General features: G+C 42.5%; 1 protein-coding gene across 1 annotated transcript; it reads right to left on the bottom strand.

Annotated features, from left to right (window-relative positions):
- Positions 1–626: 626 nt before the first annotated feature.
- LOC310773355 (uncharacterized protein) lies at positions 627–25,536 on the bottom strand (the record flags this gene model as incomplete). Its single annotated transcript, XM_083633225.1, has 10 exons — positions 25,508–25,536; positions 24,443–24,511; positions 18,884–18,946; positions 17,000–17,078; positions 16,394–16,436; positions 15,081–15,353; positions 13,486–13,576; positions 11,749–12,309; positions 1,696–1,869; positions 627–654 (listed from the first exon to the last, which is right to left on the bottom strand). Exons 5-10 carry the CDS (start codon positions 16,425–16,427, stop codon positions 627–629), a joined length of 1,161 nt encoding a protein of 386 aa, XP_083489351.1. The 5' UTR covers positions 16,428–16,436; positions 17,000–17,078; positions 18,884–18,946; positions 24,443–24,511; positions 25,508–25,536.
- Between the last annotated feature and the right edge of the window lie 265 nt (positions 25,537–25,801).

The raw sequence follows: 25,801 nt of genomic DNA, 5'->3' as shown, positions 1-25,801 counted from the left end.
TGCTGCCCTATTACAGACTACAGGATGAAGGTGTTGTGACTAAAATGAAAGCAAAAGCCGGGGACACTCCACCATGAAGACGGAATCCAAGGGAATCCCACGTCTTGGCCCAAAAAAGGTGAATGACGCCACGTCACACGGACCCAATATAAGCAAAAAATAAATAAAAATAAATAATAATAATAATGACCCCGGTTTGTATTGTAACGATCACAGGCGCCTGCGCAAATAGCATGCAGTGATCAGTAACCGGGATACTAGTACTGCTCATGTATACAGGGATATGAGTATCCTGCTTTCTCTCTCTTATCGCCATATCCCGAATATGATCAAAACCAGGATAAGCCTCATAACCGGGATACTCAAGTCCATGTAAACGCAGTCACTGAGGCCTTTAGGGTGTTCTGTTTGCAGGGCGTGAATCCAAAATGCCTCCCTTTGCAATAAAGCTCTGTCTCTGTCACCCCCCCCCCTCTTTTTTTTTACTATTTTAAAAATATATTTTCTAGTCTTGATATATTCCTAATGTATTTATGATCCTATCAATTGTACTGAGAACAATAGGACCATTTTTATTTGTTTATTACAAGTAAGGTTAACCAACCTCTCTTACAGTAATTGTGCTTTCAGCCCTGGTTGGCACTAGAGTCCATTCTACATTTTGGTATTGTGAGGTTCTTTACACAGAACCTTATTGGGAAGTACTTCCGTCTTGGACGCTTAAATTGTAAAATTGTTTATACAACACTTGTACTTGTGATTATTGTAAATGTATTATTCTAGAAGGTTTTTCGAATTCTTGATAATCAGATACTTGCTTCTACTGGTAAGGCATATTGTGTTGTAAAATGTTTTATTTACTAATTGATTGTACTTCCGGCATGATTGTATTTAGCCGTATTTTTTTGCCTGACACAGCACAACGCTGAGGAAGGTCTTTGACTGAAACGTCCGTTGTCTGCTGCCCAGATTTGAGGAATTAAATCATATGAAAAGACATTTGGAGTGCTGGCTTCTTTCTTCTATAATATTTGTTCTTCTCACTGTGAATACCTCTGTAGTTATACAATCCAATCTGGATTCCCTGAATTTCTCTTACTCATCTATTTAAACATTTTAAACATGTAAACAATAAAACAATTAAATACAGATATAATGTGGTATCGAAATCAAAACAGATTATGATTTTCTCATGATAAACAAGACAGGAAAAGGACACTAGATTGTAGTTACTGCACTTTGCATTTGTACTACCTATATATCTGTTTAAGGTAATACACAGAGTGCAGTATCTGCATTTTTGCAGGCATATATTAAGTAATTGATTGTTTTTTAGCCATAAAAAATCCTTAATGTATACATAATAATAATACAAATAAGCGCATTATCACTTTTCAACCTATAAGTAATTTGGCTGGACAGTCAAAAAACTTTAAAGCCATTTTTCTGTTTCATTGTTAGCGTAGTTACTGCGGTTAGGATTTGTAGGGCAGTATGGAGAATATCATCAACAAAGTTCATCGTTATTCATTTGTATAGAGAAGGATTGTGTGAAAACATGAGACAATTTTTAGATCTAAGCCTCTAAAACCAGATCCTGTCTGATTTCAGATGGAATGACCCTATACAGACATCCTCAAATTACAGTATTCATATAATATTCATATCAGTACTTTATTAAATATAATGTCTGACCTGAGAATCTCCAGTCTGCAGTGTGGACTCTCCAATCCAGCAGACAGCAGCTTCACACCTGAATCCTTCAGGGGATTGTCACTCATGTCCAGCTCTCTCAGATGGGAGGGGTTGGACTTAAGAGCTGCGGCCACAACTTGACACTCAGTCTCGTCCAAATAGCAACCCATCATTCTGAATAAAAACAAAGGAGGGGTTGGACTTCAGAGCTGAGAACAGTCTATCCCATTTCTCTTATCTGACATCAAGTGGTTCTTGGTCCGTCAACTGGAAGAGCATCCAAAAGCTCTTATCCTGCCATGAGGAGGGAGGAGAGATCTGTGAGGAGCTCTGAGCAAGGAGACACCAAACCAGACTTCCCGGAAGATAATTTCCCAAATGCAGGGTGGCAGGAGAATATCCGAAATGCAGGGTGGTCGAGGGACTCATTAATCATCAACACTACAAATGAACGGCACCACGTTAATTAGTCCGCCCCGTAGCGCAAATGTGAAGAAGCTCAAATTAACGAGGTTTTAGAGAAACAGCACTAGTGATAAGTGCCCATCATATGATACTGATATAACATTAATGTAAGAACATGGGGAGCCTAAATTACGTTTAGTTCAGGTGTTCAGCCATAACCCATTTTAGTTGTGAAGGGAAAGGGGGGGGCAGTTGTAGCTGTGATCTGCTGCCACTGTCATTAGACACGGACGTGGCTTCACGTGATGCTTCAGACGGAAGGACATCTCATTTCTCTAACCGCACATTTCCTCATTTTGTCTCTCCTCACTGGTTTCCTCCATCCCTCCTCAGTGGGAGGGACTAAGACGCAAGGAAAGGATGGAAGAGAGGCAAAGGTGATGCAATTAAGAGACATGGGATGGACCCCAGGACTTCAGAGCTGAGGTCTCTGAGAGTTCACAGCCAGAATGTCTGTTTTCAGGTTTAAAGCCCCAATCAGTAAGATTTTTGACATTTTTTACCTTAACTCATTCAGTGCCAGCCACTTTTGGAGAACGGATGCTCCCAGTGCCAGAGTTTTCAGAGCGTTTTCAGTGATTTCTCGAGGCCCACAGAATATTGTGTGATATTACTATGTAAACACCGAACACGCACAAGAACGAGCTGGCTCTATTGTATCATCAGCAAAAAAAAGTTTATTGATACCATTTTCCGTTCTTTAGTTATGAGCCGGAGAAGATAGGTTGTTTTCAGCGTTTTCAGGCTTTTCAAATTATTAGCTGAGATAATCCGCCTTTTGTGAAATGCAGCATTTCAAGCACATTCACTGAGTCTGAAGATAATATTTTCTGATGTAGTGACGTAGTTGTTGTGTGATGCCCTGCGTGCACCACCCCCCTCCCCCCCTCCCCCCGTAAACTCCTCCCCACACTGCACACAGCCTCACGCAACCATTATATTTTCGGAGTCCTGCGTTTGTGTGCTGCTGTCGGCTCTCAGCGCCACAGCAGGGAAGAGCCAACCCGGATTGCTGAATGGTTTGGCGTCAGGGGCTGCTTTCCTGTCTGCTAATCGGGTGGAGAAACTATACAGACAGACAGACAGACAGACAGGGACAGAGGGGCTCAGTTGTGAGCGCGGATTGACTCCTGTTCGGAGCCAATGTCAGCTCCCGCGACAGAGCAAATGGCTCTGGGAGCATGCATCGGGTTGTCTTTGATCCACGGCTTTTAGGCTGTTTCTCGGACCTGTCTCTAATCTGGACTGCACCGAGCAAGCACTGTCGCCACCTAATGAGTCCGTAAAATAGGTTATACACCTCCAATAGCTACTATAGTTGTACAGGAGCTGCGGAAGGCTTTGATCGACGTCCCACCGTCAAAAAACGCATTGGACGTCGAAGGACGTCCGTGGCATTCTACGTCACTATTTAATTGGACGTCGAAGGACGTCCATGGCATTCAATGAGTTAATATAACTGCTTTTTAGTCACAGGACATGGTAGATTGACTTTTAATAGGGAGACCCTCATCTTTATTCATCCCACACCGCCCTCCATTGGCCAGCACTGGGACTAAGCAGTTTGTCTGTCATGTCCCGTAGCAAGAAAAAAGAAAAAACAAAAGCATGCGCGCATGCGCTGTACAGCGGAAGCGCTGTGTTCAGTAAAACGAGGAAGTAACTCGATTCGGATTTGCTACGAAAATGATGTTTCACGGAACTATGGATTATTATTTCATCACGTGGTGAGTACCCGATGTCACAACATGTACATAGAGCTTTCTGGCGCTGTGTTTTGTTGACTTTGAACGGCGATATCGTTATCGATACTAATGCACACAGAGGGCACAGTTGGAAACTTACTGAATGGGGCTTTAATGTAAAATGAGTGATTATCAGAGACTAGCATACCAATCAAAACGTATACAGCATACTTCTTCTACTACTACTACTACTACTACATAATAATAATAATAATAATAATAATAATAATTTGTAGTATAGAATTCGAAATTATAGAATTAGATATAAGCAGAAACCAAACAGAAAATAATACATAAATGCTATTACGAAATAATTTTTGTAAAAATGAAAAAAAGTAATATTATTATTGATATTAATAATAATAACAATAATAATAATAACAATAACAACAACAACAACAACAACAACAACAACAACAACAACAATAATAATAATACTAATAATAATAATCAGCATGTCGAGTTCAACTTCTGGTAAAACAACTCAGTAAAACAGCCTGAATCCATTAGAGCTACAGATTTGGTTGGGGTTTACTTTCAAAGTTTTGAGCCTACAGCAGGCTTTCCCAACCTTGAGGTCAGGACGCCTGGGGCCGCATGGAATTCAAATGTGGCATTATAATAACGAAAACACCTTATAACAAACATTATAACAAATATTCTACGTATTCTACGTTTTTTTTAATGTTTCTTAGGTAGGGAGGTGGTCTGTTTAGCGATATGTTGAACTGATCTGTAGACCAGCTAGTGGGGTCTGTGTGTTAACCAGATATAGCCCATATTTATAGCCTACTTAGCTCTTGTTACATTGTCAGTATGCATTGTTTAATTTGAGTGAGTTTGTTCAGTATTAATTTGCAGCCTTGTAAAATACTAGTCTCTTAAAAAAGATGGTTGGCTCTCGCAATTTATAAATGCTTCCGCCTAAACGTCTGTAATTTGAGCACGAAAAACTTGGTCAAAACAGAAAGGGAAGCTCAAGGGAAATAATGAACGATGATAGGGGGATGTCCCGGATGTCCCGCCTGGAGGCAGTTGATTAGAGAAATATGAGTGGATGCTCGTATCCGCTCATATTTATTTAAGCACTGGCCCCTGTATGTATTCACAGACATTTTCAAATCCTCACTGGAGACCTGCCATGTACCAACATGCTTCAAAACATCAACCATAATCCCCCTCCCAAAAAAGGCAAGGCCCTCTGCACTTAAAGGGCCCTATTCTCCCACAGGCCTTCGGCACTAAAACGGGCCTTAACCGCAAAAAAACGTGCCTTGCGCCTGTTTTGGGACGATATCAATATGGCTTTACGCTGCCAAATGCGCTTTAGGCCGAATGGGCGTGGCGCAGTCCCAGAATGGGCCAAAGTGGGCGTGTCGGCCTTAAATCTCGGCGTACTGATATCTTGGCACCTGCCTTAAATTTAGCGCTTTGCGCCTTTGAAAACCAGGCCTATTCAGTGCGCCAGTGCTCTTCTGCTGCCTCTCCCCTGTCACCCTTCTCTGTCTCTCTCTGAAACCAGGCCTATTCAGTGCGCCAGTGCTCTTCTTCCTCTTCTCTGTCACCCTTCTCTCTCTCTCTCTGACTCCCTAGCTTAGACAGGCACAACACACTTCCCATATAGGAAAAATAAATTGTAAGTTGTCTGGCCTGTCCCAGCATGCATTGTGCTTCTCCATTTCGCTACTAAATAGCAACCAAATGAGGCGAAATAGATATAAAAGGTCGATCTAAATTAATGTGTAATGGTAACACAACCTGCAATTGTACACATTTCAATATTGGACCAAATAAAACATCGAAATGAAACACCACCCTATGTGAAACATATATGTCCTCTTGAGCCTATATATACCCTGTGTGGATTTAACATGATTTAGATAAGTGACAGCGGAACGCGCTGCGGAACGCCTTCTACTGTCATGTGCTATACTGTGATGTCCGCTCCAATAACTTGGCCCAACCTCACATTTAGTTTTACAATAAAAACACATTTATGCAATGACTTTACATAATGTAGGGTATATTTATGTACATCATTCTACCTGCAGCAGGGGAGAGAAAACGATATCGTTCTGGACAAACTTTCACCAATATAAAATTAATCTCATCATATAGGGATAGGCTATATTTTTCTAGCTGATGCATTTAGAACATTCTTTTCACTTTGATCTTGCTATAGTGTAGCGTATTTACATGCTTGCAGTATTTAAACTGCAGAATAATAGCCTATAATGACAGACAGACTGGATGAAGGGCTTTCGTCTGGTTTTGCGGGATCACTGGAATTGGAGCTAAAAAGGCAAGCGTGGGATTCGTTTATTGCAGTTATCCAATGAGCATGACGGTGCATAATTTTACGCTTAAAAGGCGTGGTTGTAATGGTTGAGGCTGCGTCTAGCGCCAGCACGACGATATCAAGTGCGCTGGTCCACGCCCACTGATTTGCGCTACGCCAGGCGCTCGGCCTAGAAACAGCGCCGATGCAACGATAGGGACCAAAGACTACAGCCCATCGCCCTGACCTCTGTGGTCATGAAGTCATTTGAGGGCCTTGTCCTGTCCTACCTAAAATCCATCACAGACCCACTCCTGGACCCCCTACAGTTTGCCTACAGAGCAACAGGTCTGTAGACGATGCAATAAACATGGCCCTCCACCACACATCTGGACAATGCAGGAACCTATGCCAGGATTCTGTTTGTGGATTTCAGCTCAACGTTTGACACGATCATCCCAGCCCTGCTACAGGAGAAACTCTCCCAGCTGGGCGCCCCCGACCCCATTTGCAGATGGACCACAGACTTCCTGACTGACAGGAAGTAGCATGTGAGGCTGGGTAAGCACATAACTGACTTTCGGTCCATCGGCACCGGTGCTGCCCAGGGCGGCGTCCCCTCTCCCTACTTCTTCGGTCTGTAAACCAACAGCTGCGCCTCCAGTCACCAGTCAAGCTCCTGAAATTCGCGGACGATACCACTCTCATAGGGCTCATCACAGACGGAGATGAGTCGGAATACAGACAGGAAGTTGACCATCTGGTGACTTGGTGCAGTCAAAACAACCTGGTGTTAAATGCTCAAAAAACAATGGAGATGATTGTGGATTAGAGGAGGAACACAGCCCCAACTTCCCCCATCACCCTGGGTGACACCCCAGTCAACACTGTTGAGTCCTTCCGCTTCCTGGGGACCATCATCAGCCATGGCCTAAAATAGGAGCTGAACATCCGAGCTCTCACCAAGAAGGCACAGCAGAGGATGTACTTTGTGCGGCAGCCACAATGGCCACAATGGTGCACTTATACACCTCCATCGTTGAGTCCATCCTCATCTCCTCCATCACCGTCTGGTATGCTGCTGCCACTCTCAAAGACATTAACAGACTTCAACGCATCATCCGCTGTGCTGAGAAGATAATCGGATGCAACCTGCCATCCCTCCAGGACCTGCATGCAGCCAGGACACTGAAGCGGTCTCGCAAGATCATGGCCGACCCCTCCCACCCTGGCCACAAACTCTTTAAGACACTCCCCCACGGCAAGAGACTGAGGACTGCCAAGACCAGAACCACTCGCCACAAGACCAGCTTCTTCCCAATCGCCATCAGCCTCAACAAGACCTGGAAACCCCTTCCACCAAGGACCTCACCAACAACCCCCCCCCCCGCAAACCCACTATCTCCTCCTGAAGTCAGCTGAACCCCCCCCCCCCCCCCATAAAACTGTAACTCATATCTGATTTAATGCCTGTTTAACTGGAACTGTAAATTCATGTAAATTCACTGCTTATTTAATGCCTATTTAATAGGGGTGTCACGATATTTCGTCGCACGATATATCGCGATATCGAAACATCACGATATGCGTATCGTCAGAAAAAAATGATATCGTAAAAAAAAGAAAGAAAAAAAAAAGAAAAAATTCTCCTGAATAATAATAGAACAAATTTAGCAGAATCAACATGCATGAGTGAGGGGGTAGACTACTACTGGCATGGCAAAACAGCTCAAGGGGTACATAAGATTACATACGTTTAGGGACCATTGAGCATGAGTTATTTAAGAAATAGATTGTATACTTTATTTTTCTTTCACCATGCAACAAACATTTAGTTTGTGACAGTGTGACACATTCTATTGCAAGAGAAGCATTATCTTCCATGTTGTTTTATAGTTATTATAATAACCATTTCCAAAAACAGCATTTGTTTTGTATTTTGTGTATTTCAAATGAAAGACTATTTTTCCAGTATTTTCCCAGGGCTCCCTTGAAAAGAGGTTTCAATTTCAATGGGACTCACATGGTTAAATAAATGATAAATAAATACATACAAATTATTTACTTTTGTTAAAAAGAATATTGTTAAAATATCGTATTGTATCGTTATCGTGAACCCAATATCGTGTATCGTATCGTATCGTATCGTGAAATTAGTGTATCGTGACACCCCTACTATTTAACTTACTGTAAATTTCATGTACATTCAATGTTAACTCCTATTTAACTCCCACTGTAAATTCATATAAATTCACTGCCTATTTAACGCCTATTTAACTCAGTCTGTAAATCTCATGTAAATTCAACGTAAATTCATATTTATTATCCACGGAACACGCCTCCACTCATGTACATATTGTATATAGATTTACTTGATTTGATTGCACTTGCAACGCTGTGATTGTCTTTATGTAGCTTTCCTACTTCTTATCTCTGTATATTGATCTGACCGCTACGCTGCATACAGACACTAAGACAAATTCCTCGTATGTAACTTGAATACTGTGGCAATAAAAGTGTTTCTGATATATATATATATATATATATATATTTATTTATTTTATATTTATTTATATTTATTTATTTATAACATAAAAAATAAAAAAAATAAAAGATCAGATGACTTTGCCCAGACAGAAAACCAACTAGAATATCTAAATTTCCTAACGAAAATGTAATTGTGCTTGCTGTCCTAGCCACGCCCGCCTCCTTGCAACACCCTACACCCATGCAGCCCTAATCGGCAATGTGTAGCTAGCACGTCTCTAGGTGGTTAAAGGGTGTAGTAATTGGTTGCTAGGGTGTTTCCGGCTGGTCGCTAGGGTGTTTGTAGACGGTTGGTAGGGTGGACTAAGTAGTTATGGATGGGCCTATGTGAGGAGAAGCAGGAGGAGCCAAGGAATTCAGGGGCGAAATAATTTTGATTGTAGACGCTACAGTTGAAAAGTTATGGACCAAAACTTAAGAGGGCTGTTATAGCGCCACTATCAGGTCAATAGGAGTATTTTTTTTTAGATCACAGCAATAAGTAAACGTGGGACGAGCCAAGGAAACCTGGCGAAAAATAAGTTTGATTGTAGAAGCTACGGTTCTAAAGTTATCGACCAAAATGTAAAGATGGCTGTTATAGCGCCACTGTCAGGTCAATCGGTGTAATATTTTAGGGCAGAGTAGAAGAGTACTCTATGAACATAATTAACCAAATTTGGCAACAGTCGCTCTTATGGTTTGTGAGCTACAGGTACTTAATGTTGCTATAGCGCCCCTATAGGCGAAATGACACAATTGTTTTTAATCAGCTCAGAGTACATCCCTGCACACCTGTACCACGTTTGGTTAGCATCAGACATGGTGTTCCAGAGTTATGGCGATCTTCGTGAAATAGGCCCCACCCACAGAACTTTGGAAGTCGATTATATCGCAATGGTGCGTTTTCTTTTTAAATCCGCGAAATCAGTGTTGTGCAGGACAGTCCACACATGATGTGTGCTTTGGTTTGGTGAATATTGGACAAAATTTGAAGGTGGAATCGCAAAAAAAACCAGTTTTGGACAAAATTCAAAATGGCGGAAAATGGGTGTTAATCCAGGGAAAAAAGAAGTTTGATTGTGGACCCTATAGTTCAAAAGTTATGGACCAAAACGTAAAGAGGGCTGTTATAGCGCCACCATCTGGTCAATTGGTGTAACTTTTTTCGTGGATAGTAAAAGGCCCCTCTGTGAAACCCCATTCAAGTGAATGGGAAAAAAACTTGTGCTTAATCGTGAATAGCGCCCAAACCGCTTGACCAAACCCTAACAAAAGTCATAACAACCCTGTCCTCAATGAGCCGCACGTTTTGAGTTCTGGCATGTCTATGTGGTGTGAAAACTGTGGGAGTTATTACGTCCCAGAAATTGTGGCATATATATATAATAATAAGTATGGGGGACTTTATACTGCCCTACAAAGGAGAAAGCCAGTAACTCACCAGAGTGCAGAGCTGAGAAAAATGACTTTAAAGTTTTCCTGTCGTCCAGACAAAATAGTTGCAGGCAGATCATTAAATATGTGGCAATTCTTTGTTTTTTTAGTCAAGTTATTTATCCATATAAACATATTTAGCTAAATCTTGACCTTTGACCTTCATTTGGGAGTTACTGTATTCCTCCTTTGCATGCCTTACGAAAAAGCATGGGGTTATACCAAAGTGAAGGGCAGTAAGTCAAATTTTATCTCATCTTTTTAGTTTTAAAAAGCAGTATAATGACAAATATAATAACATTCTTAGTCTGATGATGATATAAGATGAAATTGCACTTTTTACTGTTATTCATTAAATTAATATTATTATATAATAACATTTGTTATCATATTTGTATGCAAGTATGTTTGTGATATTCCAAGTATCTTTTTAAATCAAATTATTTCAATTGTTTTTGGATATTTCTGAACATTTGAAGCAACTAATAATTATATTCTAATAAAATAATATCACACTGATTGCTTAATTTTAATGCTTCAGTTAAACAGTTAAATTCAGATAAGTGACATTGATATGATTGATTGATATGATATGAGTAAAAGACAAATACATTTCAAATGAGTAACAGTTGAAATGTTTGTCACCTTTGTCACCAATGACAATCACAGTAACTTTGAGGTGCGAAAAATAGAGTGATGCAAAACAAAGGGCATGGGACAGTAACTCAATTTCAGCACAGCTAAACAAAAGAGGAGTACAGTAACTTGAGTTACAGTGATTGGCCTTGGTTTCACTAGGGCTTTTTTGAGTTACTGCAAATACGACCCCCTATTTTCTCCAAAACACAACACATTTGAGACCAGATATTTTTCCACATGACAAAGGACGTCTTTAATGTCACAAAAATGATAATAACTCATTTTTGACAAAAAATGAGTTACTGCCCTTCTCCTTTGTAGGGCAGTATAGATTGTGCCTTGCTTTCAGCAAGCACAATATTAAGACAATTGTCCATAGCCTCTTGGAATTGTCTACCATGCAATATTTGGTTTTAAAAGGATGCTCAGATCCCATCTACACTCACACACACACTATCACACACAATGATGTTTGTCACATCACTTTTCCTTCTATGTTTGTTTTCTAAAGTATAGAGTTGTACGGACCATATATTAATATTTGGGCTATTGGCCAGCTAGAGGGCTAGCTGACCATTCTATTGTCTGTCTTAACTTAGATTTGCTTTTTATTCTTTCTTCTGTCCTTTTCCTTTGTGTTTTTGTATTTTAATTGTTGTCATGTAATGTGTATTTTGTCTTGGAGCCCAGGAAGACTAGCTGTCGTCTAGCTAATGGGGATCCTTTTTAATAAACAAATAAACAATTTAACTCAAATCAGCTCTCAATTAACTGTCAAACTAAATGAATGCCTGCACAACTGCAGTTTTCAGATATACAGTACAACTGATTTTGTAATGATACAAAGCTGGTTGAAAATCGTCAGTGTTCCTTTAATAGTGTGTAAGTTTGAGGAACTATAGATGTTTATTGTAAGGTGGCTCTACACTGTGCTATACTGTTGGTATTCAGACCAGGACTAACCGAGCCTTCTTGCAGTTCCTCAGAGCTGGGAGAAGTCTGGCTCGTCCCTTCACTGATGTGTTGTAGGCCTTCAGGTCCAACACATCCAGAACCTCCTCTGACATCTGCAGCATGTATGCCAGAGCTGAGCAGTGGATCTCAGAGAGTGTCTTCTCTGATCTGTTCTCTGACTTCAGGAACAGTTGGATCTCCTGATTTACTGACTGGTCGTTCATCTCCATCAAACAGTGGAAGATGTTGATGCTTCTGTCAGGAGAGGTGTCATTATGAATGCTTATCTTCTTAAGGTTGTTGATGGCTTTCTGGATGCTTTCTGGTCTACTCTCTGTCTGACCCAGCAGGCCTCGTAAGAGTCTCTGGCTGGAATCCAGTGAGAGGCCATGAAGGAAGCGGACAAAGAGGTCCAGGTGGCCATTTATACTCTTCAGGGATTTCTCCATGGCTCTCAACAGGAAGGCATCCAGGGATTTGTCATTGTCTTCCGATATACCTGTTCTTCTTCTCAGTTTTATGTCCCGCTCAGATTCTTCTCCCAGGAAGGTGCCCAGTACCTTCTCATCCCTGTTTGTGTGACAGTGGAGCATGTAGACAGCAGCCAGAAACTCCTGAATGCTCAGATGGACAAAGCAAAATAGCTTGTCCTGGTACAGCCCACACTGCTCCTCTTTAAAGATCTGTGTGAACACTCCTGAGTACACCGTGGCTGCTGTGATATCAATGCCGCACTCTGTCAGGTCTTCTTCATAGAAGATCAGCTTGCCTTTCTCCAGCTGCTCAAAAGCCAGTTTTCCCAGAGAGAGAATCATCTTCTTGATCTCGGTAGTCCAGTGTGAATCTGTTTCAGCTCTCCCATGAAACTTGACGTTCTGCAGTTTGGTCTGAACCACCAGTAATTGGATATACATCTCAGTCAGGGTCTTGGGCAGATTTCCTCTCTCACTGGTTTTCAACACACACTCCAGAACACTAGCAGTGATCCAGCAGAAGACTGGGATGTGGCACATGATGTGAAGGGTGCGTGAAGTCTTGATGTGGGAGATGATTGTGCTAGCCTGCTTCTTATCATTGAATCTCTTCCTGAAGTACTCATCCTTCTGTGGGTCAGTGAACCCTCTCACCTCTGTCACCACGTCAATGCACTGAGGAGGGATCTGACTGGCTGCTGCAGGTCGTGTGGTCATCCATATGCGAGCTTTGGGAAGCAGTTTCCCCCTGATGAGGTTTGTCAGCAGCATATCCACTGAGGTTGACTCTGTAACATCAGTCAGGATCTCATTGTTTTGGAAGTCTAGAGGAAGTCGACACTCATCCAGACCATCAAAGATGAACCCAACCTTGTCAAACCTGCAGATTCCTGCTTCTTTGGTGTCAGGAAAAAAGCGATCAAGAAGTTCTACCAAGCTGCACTTTTTCTCTTTCAGCAGATTCAGCTCTCGGAAAGTGAATGGAAATATGAACGGTATATCCTGGTTGGCATTCTCTTCAGCCCAGTCCAGAGTGAACTTTTGTGTTAAGACTGTTTTCCCAATGCCAGCCACTCCCATTGTCATCACTGTTCTGGTTTGTTTAACTCTTCCAGGTAAGGGTTTAAAGATGTCTTCATATCTGATTGGTGTTTCTGGTCTCTGGTTTTTGGATGCTGCTTCAATCAGTCTGATCTCATGTTCATCATTGACCTCTCCACTCCCTCCCTCTGTGAGGTAATGCTCTGTGAAGAACTGATTCATAACTGTTGACTTTCCTGCTTTAGCAATCCCCTCAGACACACACTGAAACTTCTCCTTCATGTTGGATTTGTGTTGACGTTGGCAGACATCAGCATGCGTTTCTGAATGAATAAAGAACAAATGTGAGTAAATAGTCATGCAAACATTTCCCGATAATTTACACATTCCGAACTCCATCGAATCTATTCAGCTCAGTACTGGTGGGTGGACAAGCAGGTCCTGACTGGGTGTGAGGTATAAGGTAGCTGTTGTAGAATAAATTATTATTACTCAAGCATGAGTTTCATGCAACTGATCAGATTCCTTAAAGACACATTCACACTGTGGTGATTCCCACAAAGCTCTGCTAGCTGGTTCCATTGGCAACTTCTATGTTAACCAAGCAGGTAGCTGAACTTCTCACTTACTGCTGATTATGTTCATGTATGTAAACTACTTCGGGGAAAACTTTTCAGGCAAGACATATGCATTGTGATTGTATAAAAGCGCTGATATCCCTGAGGACTAGCCTGGCATCAAAAGACCAATTCACTAGAGCAAATCAAACATGAGCTCGCAGATTTGTCAGGTACCCAGGCTACCTGGACCTTCTTTACTGGGGTTATGGATAAAGTTATGATGCAACATGTACACGGCTGCATTACACTTGTCTTGTAGAAGGTACTGTCAGGTATTATTGTTATATTGTGCACAACTGTTATCAGTTTTTGTCACGATACCTAACCCCGACCTGCTGCAGAGGCACTGAACTACCTGGCTGACCCTGCACCCCACCTAGAGGCCGATGTGAGAATTCACCCACTGGGGAATAGTGCTGTGCCGATGATCATATAATTGCGATCACGTGTTTATATTAAATATATTTCATATTCAATTATTTTCTATAGTCGTCTTTCATCTGATTCCATAAAGTTCCTGAGTTAGCTTTATTTTTGTTTTCTCTTAAATAAATACACCCATAGATAAACCCAAGCGTGTGTACCTGTCTCCCAAATACTTTCACTACTCTAACAAACTTTTAAATAAAAACTGCCCTGCAGTAAGAGATTAAACTAATATGAACCCAGCACACTCTTTAAGATGTGCTGACACCAAACAGTCTATCCTGTCAGCGTCTCAACTTCTACTTTTTGACACTCTGGACTGTCATAAACTGCTACAGAAGATTGCTCTGCTACAAACAAGAAGAGACTGCAAGACACACTTCAATGTGTTCTGTCAGTGAGTTAAAACAGCCTAGAGCTCAGGCTCAGAGCTAATGAAGTGCCAGATTTCACCTCAAACCTCTGTAAACCTGAACCAAAACCAAAGAAACTGAACAGTCCCAAAAACTACAGCTGGAAAATAGATTTGAACCATTATTGAATGTGGGAATCAGAAATGTTGACCACTTTGATCATTTACACGATCGATTAAATTTGCAAGTTAAACATTACAAATTCAAATGATCGGATTCAAATTCAGTTTTTAATGCAATTAAAATTAAAATATAAATAATTCAATTTCACTTTCTAGTGACACCTTCTGTATTTCTGCCCACATCTTCCACCAAATTAAGTATTTCTTGCTCTTTGATGTTCTTCTGTTAATCACTGTCCAACTTACCATTTTCTTGATTCTTGGGTTTCTCAAGGTCATCTGCAAGAAACTTCTCCTCTTTCTTAAGGATATCACAGAAGATATCTTTGCCTCTATCTCCACTAGCATTCAGTGACGTATAGAGTTCCCTCATCTGCTCCTGAGTGGTAGGTTTAGACATGATGTTATCGTAGGCTTCTTGCATGATAACGTCCTCAGTCAGGAGCTTATCCAAGATTGGTGCGACCATTTTGACTCTCTTGACCAGCTCATCCCGGTGTTTATCCACAAAGTGCTTCTCTGAGGAATGAAAATGAGTTGATTTGAGTGAGCATCATTCAGGCTAATATCAGCTTGTATCAGGCTACTTTGCTTCTGAAGGATTACAACATGAAGGATTTCATTTGAAAACTATGTTTGTGTCTGCTTATTTTGGATCTCCAAAATGTCACTGTCTGAAATCCATCAATCAATATTTCAAAATCACACATAATCCAATTGTCAGATTTTAACACTGGTGAAATAGGAAGCTGTTTGTGCTTTTCCTGATATTAGGTATCTCGCGCGCTACGTACGCTCGATTCATAGGCTCCACTGCGTGGCCTTGCCCGCCCTGCAGCTCGCCGAGCTGGACCTGCAGCTCACATGCATCGCCCACCCTGCGGCCGGATGTCACGATGCCAGGACTTTATGACATCACTGATGACATCATCAGTGGGACAAACATTTAAACAAACAGAGAAACATTGCCCACATGCTCCATGTTATTATACGGTATATAGATTTGCCTTAAATGTGGCAGTGGCCTATTCCACTTCTAGCAAAATATTGACTCTTGTGTTTGAGCTTGTGTTTCTGGTCACTGCACCAGCTGCTGCCAAAGACATAATGGTAAATGGTAAATGGACTGCATTTATAGAGCGCATTCTATATAGTCTATCGACTACCCAAAGCGCTTTACATGAATACCTCACATTCACCCATTCACACACCGACGGCGTCTGCAGCCATGCAGGGCGCTAACTGCTCGTCAGGAGCAGTTAGGGGTTCAGTGTCTTGCTCAAGGACACTTCGGCACACTGCCGGGAGGAGCCAGCCTCGAACCGGGAACCTTCCGATTCCCAGGCGACAGCTCTACCTCCTGTGCTAATGCCGCCCAAAATAAAATTCATAATAAAATGAAGACATTTTTTCTGTTGCTAGTGTTGCTGTCAGCAGTCCATGCTCAGCCCGCTTGAAGGTAATGTATTGAAAGGATGGGTTGTAAAAGGTGAATGTTGGGACTCCCTCTGTTTGCATTAGGACCCCCAAATCACTAAGTCAGCCCCTGTTTCACCTACCTCCCATTGTGGTTTTCTCTTTAGCCGTCGCCATCGTTGCTCCCTGGTAAAATAACAGGAAATATTCAGAAGAATATCATCGGTAATGTAATGGTCATATTTGTTCTTTGTCTGACCTCTATACCCTTCATTACAAACACAGTGCCCATATACATTATGCATTTCTTCAGCTTCACAACCAACACAAACTTTCAGATGTGATGATGTGTTACATGACACATCCCACTACATGACAACAGGATCATTTTTCATTACACAAAACCCCCCCTCTACCCCCCCCCCCCCCCATTAGTTAGATGTCTCTAAAGCTTTTCTCTACAGCAGGTGTTTAAGTGTCTACTAAACTGACGAGGCTGAATCTGTTCTAGTCAGACTCAACCTGCCAACTAAACTATGTCAATTATGACATCATGCACTGCAGCTCTAGTGGTGTGCATTGGTTTGGCTGCTCCATTGATTTCCAGTGGGGTGAATTGTTTCTAAACAGATGAGATCAGTTGTAATTAGAATTTAGTTACACTTCACACCAAGCTGATGTTTAATCTGAAGAGGCTAACAGGTCAAATGTGTAGCTGTAGTAAAACGTGTTGTTGTACATGTACACACCTTAGCTGTGGAGTCCAGGTGTGTTTGATGCTCCTGGACAGACTGACCACTGGGAACCTCTTTCCTTTGCTGCTCAACTCTGTGGAGAAAACATGAAGAATGAGGTCTCCACCTAAGTAAAACAAATGTGTTCCCTCAGCCCTATGTTCATTTATCCCTATGTTCCCTCAGCTCTATGTTCCCTCAGCAGCTCTATGTTCCCTCTGCTCTGTTCCCTCAGTTCTATGTTCCCTCAGCCCTATGTTCATTTAGCCCTATGTAGCCTCAGCCCTATGTTCCCTCAGCAGCTCTATGTTCCCTCTGCTCTGTTCTATGTTCCCTCAGCCCTATGTTCCCTCAGCCCTATGTTCCCTCAGCAGCGCTATGTTCCCTCTGCTCTGTTCCCTCAGCCCTATGTTCCCTCAGCCCTATGTTCCCTCACCTCTATGTTCCCTCACCTCTATGTTCCCTCAGCCCTATGTTCCCTCAGCCCTATGTTCTCTCAGTTCTATGTTCCCTCAACCATATGTTCCCTCAACCATATGTTCTCTCAGCCCTATGTTCTCTCAGCCATATGTTCTCTCAGCCCTATGTTCTCTCAGCCCTATGTTCCCTCAGCTCTATGTTCACTCAGTTCTGTTCTCTCAGCCCTATGTTCCCTCAGTTCTATGTTCCCTCAGCGATGTTCCCTCCGATCTATGTTCCCTCAGCTCTATGTTCCCTCAGCCCTATGTTCCCTCAGCTCTATGTTCCCTCAGCCCTGTTCCCTCAGCTCTATGTTCCTTCAGCCATATGTTCCCTCAGCCCTATGTTCTCTCAGCCATATGTTCTCTCAGCCCTATGTTCTCTCAGACCTATGTTCTCTCAGTTCTATGTTCACTCAGTTCTATGTGCTCTCAACAGCTCTGTGTTCCCTCAGTCATATGTTCTCTCAGCCATATGTTCCCTCATCCCTATGTTCCCTCAGCTCTATGTTCACTCAGTTCTGTTCCCTCAGCCCTATGTTCTCTCAGCCCTATGTTCCCTCAGCTCTATGTTCACTCAGTTCTGTTCTCTCAGCCCTATGTTCCCTCAGCTCTATGTTCCCTCAGCGATGTTCCCTCCGATCTATGTTCCCTCAGCTCTATGTTCCCTCAGCCCTATGTTCCCTCCGATCAATGTTCTCTCAGGCCTATGTTCCCTCAGATCTATGTTCTCTCAGCTCTATGTTCCTTCAGATCTATGTTCCCTCAGCTCTATGTTCCCTCAGCCCTATGTTCCCTCAGCCCTATGTTCCCTCCTATCTATGTTCTCTCAGCCCTATGTTCCCTCAGCTCTATGTTCCCTCAGCCCTGTTCCCTCAGCTCTATGTTCCTTCAGCCCTATGTTCCCTCAGCTCTATGTTCCCTCAGCCCTGTTCCCTCAGCTCTATGTTCCTTCAGCCATATGTTCCCTCAACTCTATGTTCCCTCAGCCCTGTTCCCTCAGCTCTATGTTCATTCAGCCCTATGTTCCCTCAGCTCTATGTTCCCTCAGCCCTGTTCCCTCAGCGCTATGTTCCTTCAGCCATATGTTCCCACAGCCCTATGTTCCCTCAGCCCTGTTTCCTCAGCTCTATGTTCCTTCAGCCATATGTCCCTCAGCCCTATGTTCCCTCAACTCTATGTTCCCTCAGCTCTATGTTCCCTACTGTTAGCAGTGTCAGGACAGAAGTGCAACAGGTAGATGCCACACCAAAAGGACAGTGTTAGAGAAAAAATAACTATAATATTTAAAATGAATTAACTAAGCCTAACCCAAACCTCACAGCCTGTTCAGATTTTGCCCATTTAACACACAGGCACCCATGCTGAACCAATTTTAGATCTCATGACTTGAGTCCTCTTCTCAGGAGAGATGGATAACAACATCTGATTAAAGTCTTACCTTTGCTCAGCAGAGGGCGCTCCATCCACACAGCTGGGCCCAGGGGAGTCTGCTCTCTGGATCCTGATAGAAAAAGGAGAGACAAAAGAAGTGCAGTTTGAACCTGAAGAGAAGCAGCATTTTGACCAGAAGTTCACCGGTTCAAATCCCAGAACCAGAAAGAAAACCTGTGAGAGGAGAGTGAAGGAGAAACACTCTCCTCTTCCTCAACATGGTATTATTACCTGTTTGGAAATACACTATTGTACCATCGCAGTGGTTGCAGTAATGGTTGGATTTTTCTGTTTGCACCAGTAAGTCCAACAAGATGTCAAATGAAAGCTGATAAATCCACAGATTCCAGTGGTATTAGTCTGATCACTGTACGACCAAAACTCACTGAACTAGCAGCCGAAGAATAACCAGACAGCAGCAAAGGCTAACATCTATAGCTACAAACTTTCTCTACGTGAAAAATGTTAAGAGCAAAGTTCTATTATTGTTAAAGGGATACGCCAACTTTGTGGGAGTTTCGTCCATTTGCCATATCGCCCACATAACCAAGATACACAATGCCTTTACCGGCACTCTCCATACAGTATACAGTGAGCTACAGTCGCCCAGTTAGTTAGTATCACCAATGAATTGGGGGAAACGGTACAGCCGTTCAAAGTCACTAAAAACACAGACGGCAGCTCCGAGCCTCCGACTTTAAAACTCTCGGGGGAAAATCTACCCCGACTAGGCTGGGAATCAGTTGTCTGACTTCCCACAACAATGGCCGCAACGATGGAATGTAGTCCAAAGTATGAATAAGTTACATTCGCTCAGTCCTCTCAATGTAGAAGCTGTTCAGGTGACAAGTCTTTTTTTGTTTATAACACACAGATTAATTAGATAGGTCGCCTGCACCTTGGAGCCTGAACAGATCAACTCAGATGTCCATGTCTAAAGACTGGAGCATATGGTCATCATGTACAGCAAGAGCTGTGGCTCCAGCCAAAGAGATAAAACCAGACAGCAGCTTTTCTCAAACAGAAGCAAGTCCCTCAGGAACTCTCACCCAAGCTGCAATGATCCAGCATGTCAGAGGGGCACTGCTGTAGGCCAGCTTCTACTGGAACCATCTTGCAGATGCCAGTAAAGCTTGTGCCGTCCTCCTCTGCTGCAGCTGCAACAAATCATGTAGTGGGTGCTGCAAATGCTTTAAAGCTGGAGTCCATTGCACCTCCATACTGTATGTATGGATGTGAGGGTGCCTGTACCAACAATGAGGGTCAAGATGATGATATGAGTACACACTCATTTACAGCAACGTTTTGAGGTGGTAAAGCAGGAAATAACACATCAGGTTTAATCATTAGCATTAATGAGGGCACCTGGCACTGGAACACCTAAACAGAATGGAAGCATAATTAATGGTATTAGCGTACAGCTGCTTTACTTCTGGATAACTGATAAGGATATAGACAGTTTTCACAGAACTGTGTTGCTATAGGGAACAGTTTTTAACCTATCTTATGTCCTGTCAGTTATTGTACTAGCAAACACTGCAACTGGAAGTAAGCTGGGGGAAATGTACAATGTTTTGTGAAAAAGTATTGTGAGTGAAAATTATTAGGGATGTTCGATATTGGCTTTTTCTTAATTTCCGATACCGATATCAACCGATATCAACCGATACCGATATAAGCGGGCTTTTTTTTCCACCAAAATTTCAAGTAACAAGTTACATTACATATCTCCTGTTGTGAAATTAACTCCTTCCCTACTTTTATTTTGATGCAGCACTGGATGCATTCATAAATGCATATATATATATACATCACATCACTTATATATTATTTTTACATTTTTAGTGAGAGCAGAAGTAGCTGAAGAGTTTAATATATAATATGCATGTTGTGTTAAAGTTGTAAGTGTTATTATTATTATTTTTGTGGGCAGTGGTGGCCCAATGGTTAGAGAAGCGAGCTTGTGACCGGAAGGTCGTCGGTTCAATCCCCGGGACCGGCAGGATAAATCTGGGTGGGGAAAGTGAAAAGGCAGCGCTTGCCCCTCCCTCATTACCACCAATGATGTGCCCTTGAGCAAGGCCCTTATCCCCAACCGCTCCAGTGGAGCTGATCAAGGGCCAGCAGATCAGACTGTGGTTGTGCTGGTCAGCTTGCTTCCAGGTATGAATGTGTGTGTGAATGTGAACAGGGCACTCCTGAAAAAGAGAGCATTGCTCTCAGTGAGAAATAAAGGTTAAAAAAAATATCGGCATGAAAACCGATACCGATATGAATTGTTTATGCTAATATAGGCCGATAATATCACATCCCTAAAAATTATGTTTTGATTGTTGATTGATTGATAGCTGATCATTATTACACTTAATAATGATCAGCTATCATATATTTGTTATCATAAATATGTTATCATATATTAACAATGAATCAATAATTTTCACTCACAGCATGTACATTCTTGGGGATAGTGTCCATATTGGTAGCCGTAGCCTAATATGAAAATTACTGTTCTACAATCTAGATAGATTCAACCATCAATCTAAGTATTCCAATGTGTTTCTAATGTTCAAAAAGCAGACACCAAGTTTGCCAAAATAGTCAAAGGTTAAGGTAAAACTAATTTTCAGGTAGCCACCATCTTGGAAATATGCAAATTACCCCCCCCCCCCCCACACACACACACACACACACACACAAACACACAATCGTAAAGATAAGGATTTCACCGTGTTTCTAATGACCTAAACATAATAATTAAATAGACAAAGTTTGCATTTCTAGCTCATCTGGTTTAAAAGTTATAGCGGAAACCTTTTTCGGGCGGTGGCCATATTGGATCTGGCTGCCATGTTGACCGATCGACATAAATAAAGATGGACGTCACATGAGGTCCCATTCAGTGAAGCCGCTGCATGTTAGATCGCCGCTCTGGCGGTTGTAGCCAGTATAGGTCACAAGGCCCGCCTCCCCCATGTTAGTGGATGGGAAAATCACAACCGAAATAATCACAGTATACGTCAGATACATTTTTTCCAAAGGTGGTTTGTATCATTATCATGCTAATGCCTGTGCAAGTAGTCATTTTTCTGATCAGTTTGTTTTTAAGTAGTTATTTGACATATGTAAAAAGGGATAAAAATGGATGATTGACAGCTGTGGCAGCCAGTCTCAAGCCGTCATTGGCTGGACAGGCTCTTCACATTATAGATCTATCATCATAGACAAGACACACGGCTTCATCTGTTATCTAACGCTGCCTGCAGGTCGGGGTGGCTCATGGGTTGGCTGTGCTGGCTATACCAGACATATCAATGGACCGCAATAAAAAGAACATTGTTTTGAGAAAGGTGCGCGAGGAATTAACGTTGGTTGGGGACATAAGTAAGTTCAGAAAATATGTGTTTTATTAGTTACTCCAGCTACGTTAAACCTGTTTTTCATTATTTATCGGCTTAATATTACTATAACTTAACAACCGATAACGATAGGTGGAATAACACAATAATATACACATATTTTCAGAACTTACCAGGTTGTCCAACTGCCAGGAAATGTGTTTTATAACGTTAACTCCCGTTCCGGGTAAGATGGGGCATAGTACGTAACCACCAGCCATTAGCTAATTGCTAACGGGTTAGCCGTTAGCGTCACATACAAACAGGTTTTATTTTTGGTATTAAAGCAACAAATGTTTTTATATGGATATCTCAGAGAATTGCTTTGACTGTGGGGATGTTCATTTTCACAAGCTCCTCTCTTAGTAACGATATACCATTGGCATAAATCAGAGAATAAGTCAGAGAATAGACCACAGCCTGCAGGCTGCCTGCCTGTGGGTGGCACATGCACTGCCGGGCTAACGTTATAGGTTTGCTGCCCTACCCACACTGTACCGGGGGGGTACAACAACGTAGCTTCACGGTTAGATTTGTTAAACCAACATTTGCTCCAAAAGGAATCATAAAGTTAATCAAAATGCCAAGAAACATTAGGCTAATCAACACAGAGATCCAATATTTTTTCCCAGTAAGAGGCTGAGAGCAGCCCTGCTGAAGGCTCCTCTTCCGGGCTGCAGCAGCAGCAGTCCGGGCCGTCACCCCGGAGGTCTGACTTGTCTGGCTGATACAGCTTCAATCTCCGACAACGAAAATCAGATTTTCGTACAGGCGTCATTTTGATAAACTGATCTCATAGTGGGAATCTTCCTGGTTACTTTTGGCGAGACAAAAAATATTACAACTTAACGTGTCATATTTACAGAGCTAGACTGTATATAAATACGCAACGCACTGTGCACATTCTAGAAACAGCAGCTCTACATAACAAAGTTCAGAGGGGCGGGGAGCTCTCAGAGGTTCTAACTCAACAGAGCTACTGCACAAACTCTGGTTCACTGATCTGGCAGGATTTTGGCTTCAATAGACCATACAGGGAGGAGATAGGGACACTCCCTCCATTCATATTATATCTCAATGTGTTGACCCAGCGGGTCATTGGCTTGGGTGCTGAGTCTCGTTAAATCATTACAGCATGCCCTGGGCTACATCTGGCCCAAATCTGGTGCTTTTAGACTTGATTTGCACAAACGTAGTCTCAGATCTCCCTAAGTCCCTTGACTAAAAGGTTTGAAAAGAGTGTTTTGCATGAGGTTATAAATTGAGTGATAACACATTTGGAGGCCACAATGCTATCACATATTGTTTCACTCTAGCGGTGTATTCACCTTATGTAGAAGAGACAGTCTGTTTTGAACAGGAAGTCGTGACACAATGGGTCGAGTGGGCGGGGCTACATAATGTGAATACCTTGGCAAATATCACTATACAGTTTATAGTCTAAACACACCAGACGCATATCCAACGCTGAAGCAACCCCTCACGGAGGGAGTTTCATTTCCGTGTCCTTGTTAATGCCCCGGTCACACTAAAGCAACGTTTTTTCACGTGTAAACGCCTGCTGTTGCCTGCTGGTTGATTGGTGCTGCAGCTTGATTGGCTGTCTTCCCGTCTTTCCGCTTTCAATTGGTCGATTCCGAATTGCCCCCTCCTCTGGTCGCTGCCGTTCGCCACTCATCGCCTTGCAAAGCATGCTGGAATACCTGGCGACGTATCCAATACAAAATGAATGGGCAGCAGCGACAGCAGGCATTTACACGCCAAAAATAAACGCGGAAGTGTGGCGGGGGCGTAACAGGGGAGACCCATCACACCAGCCACAGTGCATTGCCTTGCCTCGCTGAAGCGACGCGTCACGCAGCGAGAGTTTCTGCGTCTAGTCTCATTTTTCACACGAACCGCGAGCAGTACACAAGCAGTCAGGCATGAAGTCAATACAAGTTGTGACTGGCACGGAGCAAAACAGAGTGAGGTGTGGAGCAAAACAGAGTGAGGCGTGGAGCAAAACAGAGTGCTTGTGTTGTGAATGGCAAGACTCCTGCTCGACGCTGCTCGATGCTTCCTTGACGCGTTGCTTCTGAGATGCTTTTGGTGTGAACCAAGTGTGTATCCCCTCAGATGGCATCGACCAACGCTACTGGCTCACAGATTAATATAGATCCTCCTCTTACCTCTTAGCTTCCACCCGGCTGTTCGATCCGGCTGTTTGGTCCGGCTGTGTCAAAATGACACATTTCCTGCTGAGGTGGAGCATGTGACACAAAGTTACTCTTCTGTTTGAGATGTCACTGTCTTTTGATCACATTATTTTATTTTGCACTTTATTTTCTGTGACATTTGATTTATTTTAACGTCTGTATTGTTTTATCTTTCATACTTGTCTTCCTTGGCTCGGTCTGCCTGTCTTAGTGTAAGTACGCAGCGGTCATATCAAATGTCATAAAAAATAAGATCAAAATGTTTTCTGAATATGGGCCCAGAGGCCCATACCACGAATGTAGGATAAGCAGATCCTGGATATATCCCTTGATCTGGTTTGGCTTAAACAGATCATGTCAACCCAGCTGAACGATACCATGAACGTGTTTTTTTTATTTTTTTTATTTCAATTTAATTTGTTCAATAGGGGACAGTGTACATTAATGAACATTTTAGCAAAATGTAAATGCACGACAATTGCAGTCACAAGACTGATTTACATTGTTAGTCCCCCTGCCAGAAGGTACAGGCCTTGTGTCCTGATAGGGAAAAAGTGACATGGTGCAAATATACAGGATTCAAATAACATCTTATCTCTAAGACAAGTGCAGCAAGAGAAAGAGAGCTAGCTAATACACAAGTATACAATTAGAATAACTATACTCTTAAAAAAGTTTAAGATCTACATATAGAGATTTAAACAACAAATATGAAAAGAAAGAAATGTACAGTAGAGCAAAACAGAGCGAGGCGTGGAGCAAAACAGAGCGAGGTGTGGAGCAAAACAGAGTGAGGCGTGGAGCAAAACAGAGTGAGGCGTGGAGCAAAACAGAGTGAGGCGTGGAGCAAAACAGAGTGAGGCGTGGAGCAAAACAGAGTGCTTGTGTTGTGAATGGCAAGGCTTCTGCTCGACGCTGCCCGATACTTCCTTGATGCGTTGCTTCTGAGATGCTTTTGGTGTGAAGCAAGTGTGTATCCCCTCAGATGGCATCGACCAACGCTACTCGCCCACGGACTAATAGAAATCCTCCTCTTACCTCTTAACTTCCGTCCAGCTGTCATGTGGGTTCATATCTTGCAATAGTAACGCTGTCACCCGACAGCGAGAAGGTTGTGAGTCCGAATCCTCCATGGGCCAGTGGCCCTGGGGGCATACTCCTCCCATGTCTTCGCTGTCTGCTGTCCAGGTGGGTTATGTTGTAAAAAAGGCCCTTCTGTGTGGAGTTTGCATGTTCTCCTCGTGCTCACCTGGGGTTTACTCCAGATAAAACCCCCCACTAAAAAACATGGCCACAAAGAGAACACAGGTTGTATATGATGTCCCTATGAAG

Source organism: Poromitra crassiceps (assembly GCF_964638095.1).
Source record: "Poromitra crassiceps genome assembly, chromosome: 3".
NCBI lineage: Eukaryota > Metazoa > Chordata > Actinopteri > Beryciformes > Melamphaidae > Poromitra > Poromitra crassiceps.
The sequence above is the reverse complement of the archived record's forward strand: the minus strand, read 5'-3'. Positions and strand labels throughout refer to the sequence as shown.